Below are 13,363 nucleotides of genomic sequence, written 5' to 3' on the forward strand. Positions count from 1 at the left end.
AGACAAGCCAAACTCCTTCTATTTGATCCTTATCAATGGAATTTTATTGTTGAAATTTAATGATTTATGTTATGTTCATCCATTGATTGAATAAATTTATATTAAATTTAAAAAAAAAATTGAATTGAAAAAAAAAAATGTGAAAATTTTACCTTTGAACTTTGACATTTTGTGTCAATCATTATGAATCAGAACCCACACTTTGGCTTAGCTCAAAGGACAAGGCTGTGCTATGTTACTTGTGACAGAAACAGACTTTAGTTTTGGGGTTTTGACTCTTGTAACATTCTACCCCAAGCAGTGAACATGTGTATGGGAGGTGAAACCGGTAATACTGACCAAGTTTGATTAAAATCAGCCCAACTTTTTACCACTAGTAGCATTTTGAAAAGTTGATAAAAAAGTTAATCCTTTAATGAGCTTTCGCCCCAAATCCCTGAACACCACACAGACACTGCTACGTTATCTGTGACAGAAGCAGTCTTTTATATGAATTTGGGTTTTTTTACCCTAATGAACCCCTGTAGGACCCAAGCGGTGAATACCACATGCATGGGCGGTGTCAGAGGTTATACTCAGTGGCGGCGCCAGCGGGAGGCTTAATCCCCCCGTCGGGCATTCAGACCATAAAACATATAAAAAAAGGCCCACACCAAGCCAACACATGTCTGTCACAGTCTAGAGTGCCATTTTCGGCCATCTATAGGTTGATATTCTTTAAAAAAATCTCATTTGGGAGGGGGAACCCCTCTTAACCCCTTCTCCCAGCTTGAGCCTACGAGCTCAAGTCCCCCCTGTCGGACAACTTAGCCCCTCTAGAAAATATATCCTAGAGCCGCCACTGGTTATACTGACCAAGTTTGATTGAAATCGGCCCAACTGTTTTGCACTATAGTAGCATTTTGAAATGTCGCTAAAAAAAATCAGGATCAATCAAAAGAATGCGAAGAAAACAGAACCCAGTCTGCCTGTGGATGACTGGGTAGTAACAATTTACTGTATATATTAAGGGGCCTCAAAACTCCTCTTTAAGCCACTCGCTGCATTCCACAGCTGTCTTAAGAATGTTGGCCAACAAATCCAACTCTGCTCTCTGTGAGTGACAGACAAAGCGACGCCTTCTGCTAATTGTCAGTATCAGTCTGATGGGATCAAAATTAAAAACCATTCTGTTGCGCATAGGTCATGGTGTTGCGTTGTCAATAGAATCGCGTCGGTCAATGACTATCTGACGATGCTTGTGCCTGGCTTTACACTGTATTTACCTCTGTGCACATGCTGAATTCTCCTCTTGGGCATTCTTCACCAGGACAGAAAGCATCAACTTTAACTGTTAACAAAAAATGTGGAATTTAAATGACTAATAATTATTAATAACTATTCTATATAACAAATTACAAAACAAGTATCAACATTTTTAGGCAATAATTTTTTAAACAAATTGATCTTTATCAGTATTATTATTTAGCATCAATGGTTGTATTTATACTATTACGCTGAACAATTAAACCTTCTACAAAAAATAAATTAAGGAAGTGTTTTGTCTGAAAAATTCTTACCTTGTCTTGAAAATGATATAAATAATTCTGTCGAATGATTGAAAGTCCAATGATAAAACATGCCACAGGGAAATCAAATTTGATCTGCTTCAAAATATCCACAAGTGCATTGAACCTAACAGTAGCTAAGAAGGAACGCTGAAGTAGATGATCAACTTTGAAAAGAGGTTCAATTTCAATTAAAACTGGCAGAAAGTTATCATGGCTGTAAAAATAATATGAAAATAATGTCACTGTATTACATGAAGCTGATTACAACCGGAGCTTCTCCAGTGTAATGTAATTTCTACTGTAATTATGCAAATAAACACACCTATGGCCTTAACCCCAGTGCATGAATTACTGTTTTATTATTAAATTCCCCATTCGGCATTTATTTTAATAATGATTATTGATGAGATGTTACAGCAATTCATTGTTTGAAAGACAATAACTGCATGATTCAAAGGAAATTTTGTTAGCAGGAGTGAGATACTTCCTTGGATGAACAATGTGGATGCAGAATAGCATATTTAATGTACACATAAAAAAAAAAACCATTCTTTTTTTAAATAATCTTCATGTCAGTATTACCAAATCATATACTCATACCATAAAACCATGGATGGGCTTCTTTTAGGATGGGTCTTTTTCAAAACGGGCTTCTTTTCGAAATTACTTTTGCAAACTAAAAAGGAAGGCTTCTTGTCAAAATTAATGCTGTAAATTTTTCGAATTCCTACTAACTATACAACATTTTCCAACTATGGAATTCAAAATTTTGTTTAATTTAATATTATTTTTTATTTTTATTGTGCTAGTACAATAAAATAATATTGAAACACACTATCATAATTATCAAAGGTAAATTTAGCCTAAATGTAAATACTATCTCTAAAGAAGCCCACACTATCTTGATTAAATTTCAAAATAGTCTACTTTTCAAGGTTACTTTTGCAAACTGAAGAGGGGCTTCTTTTCAAGATGGGGGTTCTTCTCGAGAATAAGACCATCGGGCTTCTATTCGAGGTTTTACGGTTTTGTTTTTTTTTTAGCTTCATGCAGCAAAAGAAATTAATGATATTATTTCAATGAGAGTGAACTGGAAACATTAAATACTTCATTAATATAATTGGCGAATCATATTTAATTGCATGCTACAAAATTTAAACAATCACAAACAATTCAATATCAACAGGAGTGGCTGTTCTGAAATGCCATCAAATTACCTAATTACTGTATTACATATGTGGCAAAGACAAGCCAAACCAGTTACTCGTCGCAAATCGTGTTTCAGAGAAAATGGCCAAAACATGCTAAAATGTCAAAATTTAAAAAATCTATTTTATTGCACTAAATTAACCTTTATATATCTACACACCATCCTATGCTGTTATTTTCCCCATTTTCAATGTTAAAACAACAATTTTTAAGGATTTAAAGATAGTTTCTGCATAAGAAATGCCTGAAATCATAAACTTTAAACAGCTGTGTGGTTAAATGCTTGTAACTTCATAAGGAAATGTCCAATTTGAATGATTTTTTTTACCATTTTATAGCTATTATTTTACTCTCTAACACAGTATTAATAACACAAAATCGATTTTTGCGACGAGTAACTGGTTTGGCTTGTCTTTGCCACATATGTTCATAAACTAAACTTAATATCTTACTTTTGATCAATATTCTGCATCCTTAAACTTTTAACGTTGAGGGTTTCATGACCCCACCAACTATCATCTTCATAGCCAAACCGGTCAAGGTGTTCTGGCCATTCCATTGGCGATGAATCCCCGCGCAAAAAGTGAAGAATTGGAAGTACCAAGAGAAATGTCAAGTCCACCTTTGATGATCCTGTTGAACACATGGCGTTGTTGCAAAGAGTCTGAATCGCTTTAGTTACCATTCTTGGATTTTTTTCAACAGAATAAAAAAAATATATCAAATTTAAAAACAAAATATTCTTGAATCTTGAATTTTTTAAATAATGCCTCTAAAAAAGTCCCACCAACGATTGTACTCACCTTGATCCTGTTAATTTGGTCTTGTTTAATTTTTCATTTAATACTGCATCATTGTTTTTAAATCAGTGGTTTTACAATTACTATGGATGTTGCTGAAAAAATTATATAATAAAATTTGAATATAAATTATGCTCCACTTCTCATGTCATTTCTGTTTTTAGTGGTTTTCCTTATTCAATACTCATATAATTATTTTACACTGAAAACTGCATAAGCTGAATGAATTCTAGGCTACGCATGCCATCGACCAGGATTCAGCTGTTGGAATACCATGTACAGTATATTTTAACTTTAGGAAAATATGCTTAATTTTAAAACATTTTTAAAGTTTTCAGAATTAATTATTCACCCGAAAACAAATTTATTGTGCAAGTGTGTTTCTGTAGGACATAATTCTGATATTACAATAAAAACACTATAAATAAGATAAAAACATAACTTGTACCCCCATTTGCCAGAGAAACATTTCAAGCAGACGTACTGAGCATGAGCAGTAATATTTATAAGGCGTTGCCATGGAGAATATTCTTCTGACCTCGCATATTCCATGATTTACATATTAGTCCAGGATCTAGCTCTGAGCTACTTAGTCCAGGTTTCGAGAATACGAAACCAGGACTAACTCTAGTCTAGGACTAACTAGTCCAGGACTACAGTTAATCCTGGACTAACTTAGTCCACTTTCGAGAATATGGGCCTTAGGCTTTATCAAGTGAACCCTTAAATATAATAATTCTGATGCTTTTATTATGTTATTTAACTCTATTGTGAGAACGATTCTTGAATACGGAGTGCCCAGTTGGTTTCCATATCAGGCTGGACACATCAGCTCCATTGTTCAGAGAAAGGCAACCCTTATGAGCATCCCTTTTGAATTTCGTTCTGTAGTAATAACAGACTGGCTCATTTTAATTTAATCTCTATGAAGGCTAGATTTGAATATATTTTAATTTTACTTATATTCAAATGTTTTTACTGTATATGCGACTTTGATTGTCACAAATTTGTTAAGATCAACACAAGACACTCAGAAGACTTGCTTTTCAGGCATGCCTTTGCCCAGACTAATGCTTTTAAGTTTTCCACTTTTATTCACTTTCCCATACTTTGGGATAAGCTCCCGTTGGAAGTCTGTGATGCAGCACGTTTTAATTTTCACTCTTTCAGTAAGCTGCGCAGGGAACACTATTATTAACCATAATTCTCAATGACTGCAATTATCATGCTTGGGCATGTCTGAATACTGGATCTTCTGAGTGTCTTGTTTATTGTATCCGATTTGCTTGCTTTTTTTTTTTATTTATGTATATAAAATTTTATTATTAACTAATTTGTCTAAAATTAACTCAAATCACATGAATATATATTTTTAAAATAAAATAAGGAAGCTTCTAATAATTGAATGATTGTAAATTGAAATGCTTATTATTTTCTATATTGTAATTGATATTTATATTTATATTACATTCTCTTTGTTTTGCTGTTCTCTGATTCCTCATATCGGATAGAGACTCACTTTGACAGTAATTTATTTTACTTTTTGGTTATCCTGCCGGCCCTTGTGGGGAATCAGAGACCAACATTTATTGTTTCTTTTTTGTTCTTTTTGACTGTTTTATCCTTTTATATTGTAATTGTTTTCGGTTAAATAAATGAAATGAAAAGAAATGAAATTTACCGGATATTAATAATAATTGTAAACCATGTAATTCGTTAGGGTTAGTTTTCAATAGCACCAGGATTATAATACAGTTCTGATATTTCTGGTCACGTTTATTGTTTAAAGAGGCTTTCGCTATTATTAGACAGTTCAAAACCTACTTAACACTATCATTGTCTACCTAGTTCCTTCTCATTTAATCAGTTATTCGTTTCATATGAATTTAAGCTTGTTTACTGGTTACAACCAAACTTTCCAACCAAACCCAGAATATTTTATTTTCCCCCACAACCTCCCCCGATGTATTTTTTAAATATTAGTAGACTATCTATATATAAAATTGATTAAATAAGCCTATGAAACCCCTAAATTGTCATATTTTTTGGGGGCCCACCCCTTTGACCACTTTCGAAACATTTTAATCGACACCTGACCACGCTAACTTTGCTCTCCTTGGGGACACAGTTCCCCCCAAAATCGTACCTTGGCCCCCTAGATTTCAGACGCTGACGCCGCCACTGAAAACTAGTTGAAACTTGAACTTGGCCAATGTACTGACGACGAAAAATTTCATGGTGGCCGAGGCAAGTTTATTGTGCTTTCTATTAATTGAAGATTCTACATAACAGTAAATACTTATTTGTGGACTATGAACAATGGTACCGTTGTGTTACGTGCTGTATAAATACATATATTTAACTGGCTGATTGATTCTTTATAAAGATCCTTCCAGTAGTGGCGTAACAGCGAGTCATGGTGCTCTGGGTTGAGAAAATGTTGGGCCCTTACATATCATTAAAGTATTTTTGCTTAGAAATGACCAGGGTGGGTAATTGTCTTAGAGATAATTGTTAAGGATGGAAAGACTTTAATTATCAGACAATGCCAAAAAATATTGTGTGAATATCTATTTAACTAAATTAATATTTTGCACACAAATTAATAATTTGAATTGCGTGCAATGTATAAATTAGGTCTGTGCATAAATCATTATTTGTTCGTGCATTTCATTATACATAAGTTACTGCTTAATCATGAATGTATTGATCTAAGTTCCAATGTATCTTGCCAATATAAATAAGCATTGTCAGACAATCATTCAATTAATCATAATCAGGGCCGAATCCAGGGGACACAGGGGCTATCCCTAACCCCTCAAAAATAGAGTAAAAAAGATAGAAGAAGAAAGTCCAAAAAACATGGGAGCATGACGTTACCGCAGACCTACTCCAAAACAAGCTGATTCTCGATTTAAATTTCATCAGTGTCTATGGTCTCAAGCATTTCTAAACATAATCTTCATCTATATCTGCCCCTGGTTACATTCTATAATGTATTCATTCCAAAAATTAATAATAGGCTCTATTAACATTATGAAGACTCAGAGACGGACAAAACTTTACTTTCCTCATAGTAATTGTAGGGCGACGACTTCTCGATTACCTTTTCTTCAGGTTGTCTAATAGGCTGGAAATACCAATATAGCAAAGTTTGGGTAACCAAATTCATTGATTGTTTAGATAAAGTGTCACTACGTTACCACAAATTATGTTGCTCTGAAACATGGTCTGAATAAAATGACCATTGTTATTTAGGCCAATCGATGATGTTCTAGACCTTTATCATCCGAATATTCAAATTATTAGAACAATAATAATATTATTTTAATAGATTTTTCTTATGTATAATATCTTTACATGCATAGGCCTACTATGATGGATAATCATACATTTATTGACATGCTTAAGGGGGAGGCAGATCCTAAGGTGGGTGGGATGCAGCCTCTATTGGGCTCATTGAACTTGGAGGAACTATAAATGTTTCCCCAGAACGCACACAGGTATTACATAACTGTACAAACTTTCATAGTAAAATGCTGAGGCGTAGTTTGGGGGACCCCTTCTAATAAGTCTGCCAAAGGGTGTGCTTGAGTGTGGTTTTTCTGAAAATTATAGACATAGTTACCGTTTAGTCACGGCGTTGTAGTAGAGTGTTAGGTAGTATAGTAGTAAGGACTCCGTAGCCTGTCTGGGGTCCATTTGGACTGGGACTTGGCCCAGAAAGTACATGCGTTATGCCACTGTTAATTGGTAGTAAAGTGCTACAGTAGGTAGTAGTATCAGCATTCTCCTCCCCCTCCTCCCGAACTCACAATTGTTACGCAACTGGGTCCGGTTTATTTTAATACGGTATGCCATAATTAGACTTTACGGGAAAATATATGGAAAACTAAAGCATTTCTAAGTATATATGTACTGTTAAACATTATTCAGCATCAAAAGAGCTTTCTAACAATAACAAACACGACAACTTTTGGTAAGTTTGATTTTTTTAACTTTTGTGTCATGTGACTTTATTTATTGGTCTATATCTCTGTAAATATGTATTATTAGATATAGGTGTAATGGAATTAAATGATCAGTGTATAATTCCCTTTCCATTGACACCAAACATGACCATGTTTAATTTGGTGTGTCGGCCATCTCTAAATTCAAAATTGTGGCCGATGACGTGGATATTTTTGAATTCAGCACACCAAAAATAATAAAGTTATCCAATAAAATCCATTCTAGCACAAAAAATATAGCTGGAGCCAAATTGCTGAAATAGCAAACCATACTAGTTGGCACAAGCAAAATGTACAAACAACTATCAAACATGCCGCAACTGTGGTATCCAATGGAACGATGCTGAACTTAACACTTTCTCTTTTTAGATTATTTAAAACATTAATTTATAATTTCAAGTAATTGTTACGCTGATCATTTTACCCAGAATGCAACAGAAGTTTATGAATTCTCAAACAAATTATACATTGTCAGAAAAATACTGTTAACAGTTTGGCTGCCAGTGACGAGTATACTTGTACCACAGGCTGTTGTTGTTATACATTGTAGAACCATAGACTTAACGGCTGGTAGTTCGGGGAAGATATATTTAGACGATAACGCAAAAATAATGGATGTATGTTTGTTGATCTAGCCGGCAATACACTTGAACATATACCAACCCATGCAAAAAGCAGTCGAGAAAACTCGCACTTGGCAGAGACACTAAAAAATGCTGTCCCATTGCTGGCGACAAGTTCAGTCCTCCTTAGGATTTTTCTGCCAATTTAACAAACACACCATTTTGATGATATATGACAAGATGGAAGTATGTTTGTACATGTCTAGACCATTTTATCAGATTTATTTTGAAACAGCGCCGCAAACGTCTCGCAACTCACTGGGGACTTCCAGCGGCCTAGCTGGCTGGTTAAAAAATGGAGCACCACGCAGCGGATAGCACCGCTAGACCTTTGCTATAGCAGCAGCAGACAACAGATATGATCTTGCTAATTACTGTAATTACTGTATATGTGAACATTGAAATAGCTTTTTAAGACTTGGACTTGTTTTTAATATAAAACACTTTGTCTTTTCCTTTTTAAAATATTTGTACCTGTTAGTAATTTTGATTTATCATTTTAATCCATGATGGTAACTAGCCTACATAGAGCGAAATTCTAGGCCTCTGAAAGTCCCCCAGTGGTAGTTGTTGCCAGGTGAAAATGGTCTATACTTGTTCTGGCACACTAGAGGAAGGAGCCTAAAAAAAAGGTCTGGCAGTCAACATGTTCAAGTACAGTGTTTCAAAATGAGTATAGTATAGAAATTAAAAGTATGTATTCCCTAAAATGGCCGTTCCTGGGCAAAACAACAAAAAATAGAGTTAAAGTTTCTATGTTTGTAACTTTGCAATAAATTGTCGTAGACTTTTGAAATTTTGCAGGATTATATATCTATAGCCATTGTAATTATAAAATTCTAATTACAAAGTTATCAGCAATAATTACAGATACCTTGTTTTGCCTAGGAAACATGTCAGGCTCGGTATTGTTGCAAGTGCAACATATTTTTGTAATTCATCATGTTTGGGGCAATCATATGCATTGACCTAGCTTGTTCATACATCACTGTTCAGATTATTGATATAAAAACACCAATAACCATTTGATTTTGCCTTGCCAAAATCCATCGGCTCAAGACAATTTTTGAATACCATTCCGTGGCAAAACAACGTATCGTTGTTTTACCATGTAATCTTGTAGTTACGTTGTTTTGCCATGGAAAATCACTGGATTTTAAGTTCTGTGCTTAAAGATAGGTGGTGCTATCTCCGAAATGACTCATTTCTGAAACCTGAAATTTTCACATGTAATTCAGAGGTGTTTAATATACTCCCAAATGATATTACCTCAAAATCGACAAAAATGTCAGTTAGGTTGTTTTGCCTCGGGAAGGCTGAAAAGCTACAGATTACCATTACTAATACTTTAGCTAAACCTACATTTATCAAACAAATAGTATATAATTGTGAAAACGTGTTACTAATTATATTTTATACATACCTCATCATTTTACCGGAAAATTCTTTTTTAATTTCTCTGATTAGATTTTCATACCCGGCTTTCATCAAACAAGATGGCAGAACCAATGCACGAAGGAGTTTATGTCTTGTTGCATATTCAAGAAATGAATACTTCTCGTCAACCATCGCTATTGCCAGTGCTGAAATCAGCTGTTGAGAAATGCTTGATTCATCCTTGTCTTTCTCATTATTGCTAATTTCATCAAGTTTTTCGTCAAAGTAGTTTTGAAGCACCTGTTATAAGAATACAATTTGACAATTTTCAATGACTCATTTATTATCTATCTATCTATTTAGAGAATATACAACCAAGGAAGGGATCATTAATCAAAAGCTCAGAATCAATTCAATTCAATATAGGCAATAGTTTGTTGTTAAAATCAATAATTACTGGTAGTTGGGTAATTCCATGTCAAATCAGCCAAGAATATACGTCAATCTCTCAAAAAAGTTGCTATATATTAAAAAGTTCAAAGTTAGATAAAAAAAATTATATATTATTAAAATAATTTTTAAAGTTACAAATTTAAATTACAAATTTCACCGGGTAATATGTTGCAAATTCTGGTAGCACATGGAGTAAGATTGAAATGAGAATTCTGTCCTCTGCAGTGACGAATATCAAAAGGTGTACCAACAGAAGAACTACGGGTAACACAGTGTTGCATGGTAATGAATATCAAACAGATTTAATATCTGAATTATGGTAGAGTTGAATAACTTGAAAAGTAATAAAATATCAGCAAATTGTCTCCTATAACATAATGGGAAATGTTTGGAGTCTGCATCTGTAATCTAAATTAATGTTATTTAAAATAAATTTAGTTGCTCTAACGCTGGACACCTGTAAGTCCAGCGTAATCATTTATTTTTTTATTAAATATTCAGCACAACAAATACAAATCAGAAAATGGCCAGAGGACACCATGGGGTGAGAGTCCAACACAAGATGTGGGTATTCTCCAAACCCCTGTCATATTCAACTTTGAATTTTTAAACTATAGCAACTTTTTATGGTTGCTTGGAGGAGTTAGCATGTATTTATTGCTACTTAATAGCTTTAAAAAGACACCAAACCCTGCAGCTCAATAGATGAGACTATACTTAACGGAATATGGTCAGTTAAATACGCAATTTACCGCTAATTAGCTCAAATTTCATTAGCACATGTCACTAATTAGGAGGCCTAGAGCAAAACCTTTTCATTTCTGATCATTTCCCATGAGTCCCAACCATATCCTAAAATTTGAACAAAATTCAAAAATTACTGACGTACCTTTTTTATTGATTTGACATGGAATTACCCAGTTAGTTAAATGCATGAAGTTCAGAGGGAATATGGGTGGCAAATGATTATGAACAAACAGCCATTCAGCTAGTAGGCTACAGTATTAACCACCGGTGGCCTATTTTGACCATATACTAAATTTAGAGACTACAGTTCACCCAAACACTACATGATGTAATTTTAACTAGTATTAACACCAGGTAATGAAACATTTATGTAAATTTTTTGAGTTATACTTGACCTCTTTCATGGAGAAGTTTCCTGGCTTCCATTTTTTTGCAATTCCATCAAATACCCAACTATCTGACATTTGCTCTGTGATTTGACATAGTTTCTTGAATGCCTTTACAGCGCCTTCGTTGGTAACATTCTGATTGTGATGTTGACACACAAATCCTTCCCACTCTGGGAGATATGATTGCACTGCAATCTCATGATCTCTCCTAAGTTTCATATCTTTGTCAAGAGTATCTGTTTTCCATACATTTCTTATTATTTTATTCAGGAAGCTTTTGGTACCTTGTATAAATCTATTTTCACTTTTCACAGGTTCTTCAACATGCAAAGCACCGTCATAATGGTGAAAAGTTTCTGCAAAAAAAAGTTTCAAAAAAACATTCTGTGTCATCTAGTATAGGTATACTTGAATTCACTGTAAAATCGGGTATGTGATGTTGCTTTAGTGTCAATTCTACATAAAGATATATGTCCATAAAAAGAAAGACATAATACATACTTTTATTTCATTCCTGAGATGGTAATAAAAATTTCAAAAACATAAATTGGGCTTGGTTTCCATTTTAATCATGATTAAGAACACAATATAAGGGTCCATAAAACATATCAAAGTTATAAGAGTTAAGCTACATTTATAATAGATATGTTAACGACACGACAATGACATACCATCGCGTCGTTTATATTTTTCAACACTGAGCACATACCCCTATAAAGGGTGTAGGAACTAATGTCAGTAGGAAAAAATATCAGAGGAAGAAATACCATTGATTGATCCACTTCAGAATAGGGGTGTTGCTTAAGACATAGACAGGAACTATCACACACCCAGTTAATCCAACTCATATGGTAATTACTGGCGTTCATAGTATAATTAGCAGAGTATCAGTTATTTCTTCATTGTATTAACTAGGCTAACTATTTATCAGGTTATATTTATTTTACTAAATTTTTGTTTGCTGTATTAGTATCCATAGTACATTTACTGGTATGTATACAATCAGGGTTAGGTTGTATTTATTTAAGTAAATACAATCTAATAATACCTGAATTTAATTAAGTAAATGTATGATACTTGAATAAATACAACCCAATAAATCATTTAAAAAAAAAATTAAAGTATTATATAGTACATTTAATAATAATAATAATACAACCCAATAAATCAGTTAATGAGGCTGCATTTAATTAATTATATATAATTAGCAACCAAATGGCCAAGTGTTTAAGGCGGGGGCACCGCGATCATAGCCAACAATATCGGCACAGGTTCGCGGCCGGCTCGCTCCTATAGTTCTGGTGTTTTCTCTGATAAGGACTATAAACCGTAGGCCCAGTGTACACAAATGCTCATGTGCACTTTAAAGAACCCAGTACATCTTTTGAGTTGAGTAGGGGTTACCCCGGTATACTGGTTCACTCGGCCCCTGTCATGGACAGATGAAAGTGCGCCAGTACTGGCTGCGGTGGACGTAAAGTGACCCTCAGGTGAGGAGAAAGTTATTGAAAAGTGCAACATCTACAGTAGTCCCGAGCGCATAGAGACCTCGTTTATCTGCACTATATAACATCTATTATTATTATTATTAATTAATTAATAAATAATACTTAAATTAATACATCCTAATAAGAAATGTTAATTAGGTTTTTTTAAAGTATCATTTATTTTTGTTAAATAAATACCACTAAGATCTGAACATAGACATATAGTCTGGTTGTAAAACTGCTGAAATGAACTTTAGCGGGAAAAAAGTAAAGGAAAATTAATTTTTGGTTTTTCTGAATCAGCATACCCTATAGTGTCTCAGAAAAAAAATCCCCATGCCTGGGGCTTGGGCAATTTTTTTTACAGCACTTTGAAATTTCGACCTAAAATACCCTATTTTAAACTATGTAAGATGGGGGTAGGGGAAATAAATTTATGTTTTTGGTCACTTTTACATATACTATGGATATGAAATGTAACAACAACTTCGCTAAATAGTTACTCATCACTCTCATTTAAAAATTTGATCGGAATGATGACGTCATCATGATAAATTATAAGATGGCGTCCATTAAGGTGGTAAAAACTATGTTTTTAATGTAAAAATTATTTTATTGTTATCAAAGTACAATATAATCCCAATACAATATTATACATACAGGAATAAAAAAAAACCTTAGTTAAATTCTTACCCATTATAGTCGTTCAGTGGTGGCC

General features: G+C 33.8%; 1 protein-coding gene across 1 annotated transcript in view; it reads right to left on the reverse strand.

Annotated features, from left to right (window-relative positions):
• The window catches only part of LOC117120738 (E3 ubiquitin-protein ligase rnf213-alpha-like), a 59,102-nt gene that overhangs the window by 25,075 nt on the left and 20,664 nt on the right, over nucleotides 1-13,363 (reverse strand). The window contains exons 9-13 of the mRNA XM_033265815.1: nucleotides 11,165-11,514; nucleotides 9,616-9,869; nucleotides 3,212-3,445; nucleotides 1,560-1,764; nucleotides 1,266-1,330 (exon numbers count right to left, since the gene is read on the reverse strand). Coding sequence (XP_033121706.1) covers nucleotides 1,266-1,330; nucleotides 1,560-1,764; nucleotides 3,212-3,445; nucleotides 9,616-9,869; nucleotides 11,165-11,514 — 1,108 coding nt within the window. The remainder of the gene's footprint in view (nucleotides 1-1,265; nucleotides 1,331-1,559; nucleotides 1,765-3,211; nucleotides 3,446-9,615; nucleotides 9,870-11,164; nucleotides 11,515-13,363) is intronic.

This window comes from Anneissia japonica, unplaced genomic scaffold, assembly GCF_011630105.1.
Source record: "Anneissia japonica isolate Jap-2015-1 unplaced genomic scaffold, ASM1163010v1 scaffold3888_len366471_cov172, whole genome shotgun sequence".
In the NCBI taxonomy this organism is placed as follows: domain Eukaryota; kingdom Metazoa; phylum Echinodermata; class Crinoidea; order Comatulida; family Comatulidae; genus Anneissia; species Anneissia japonica.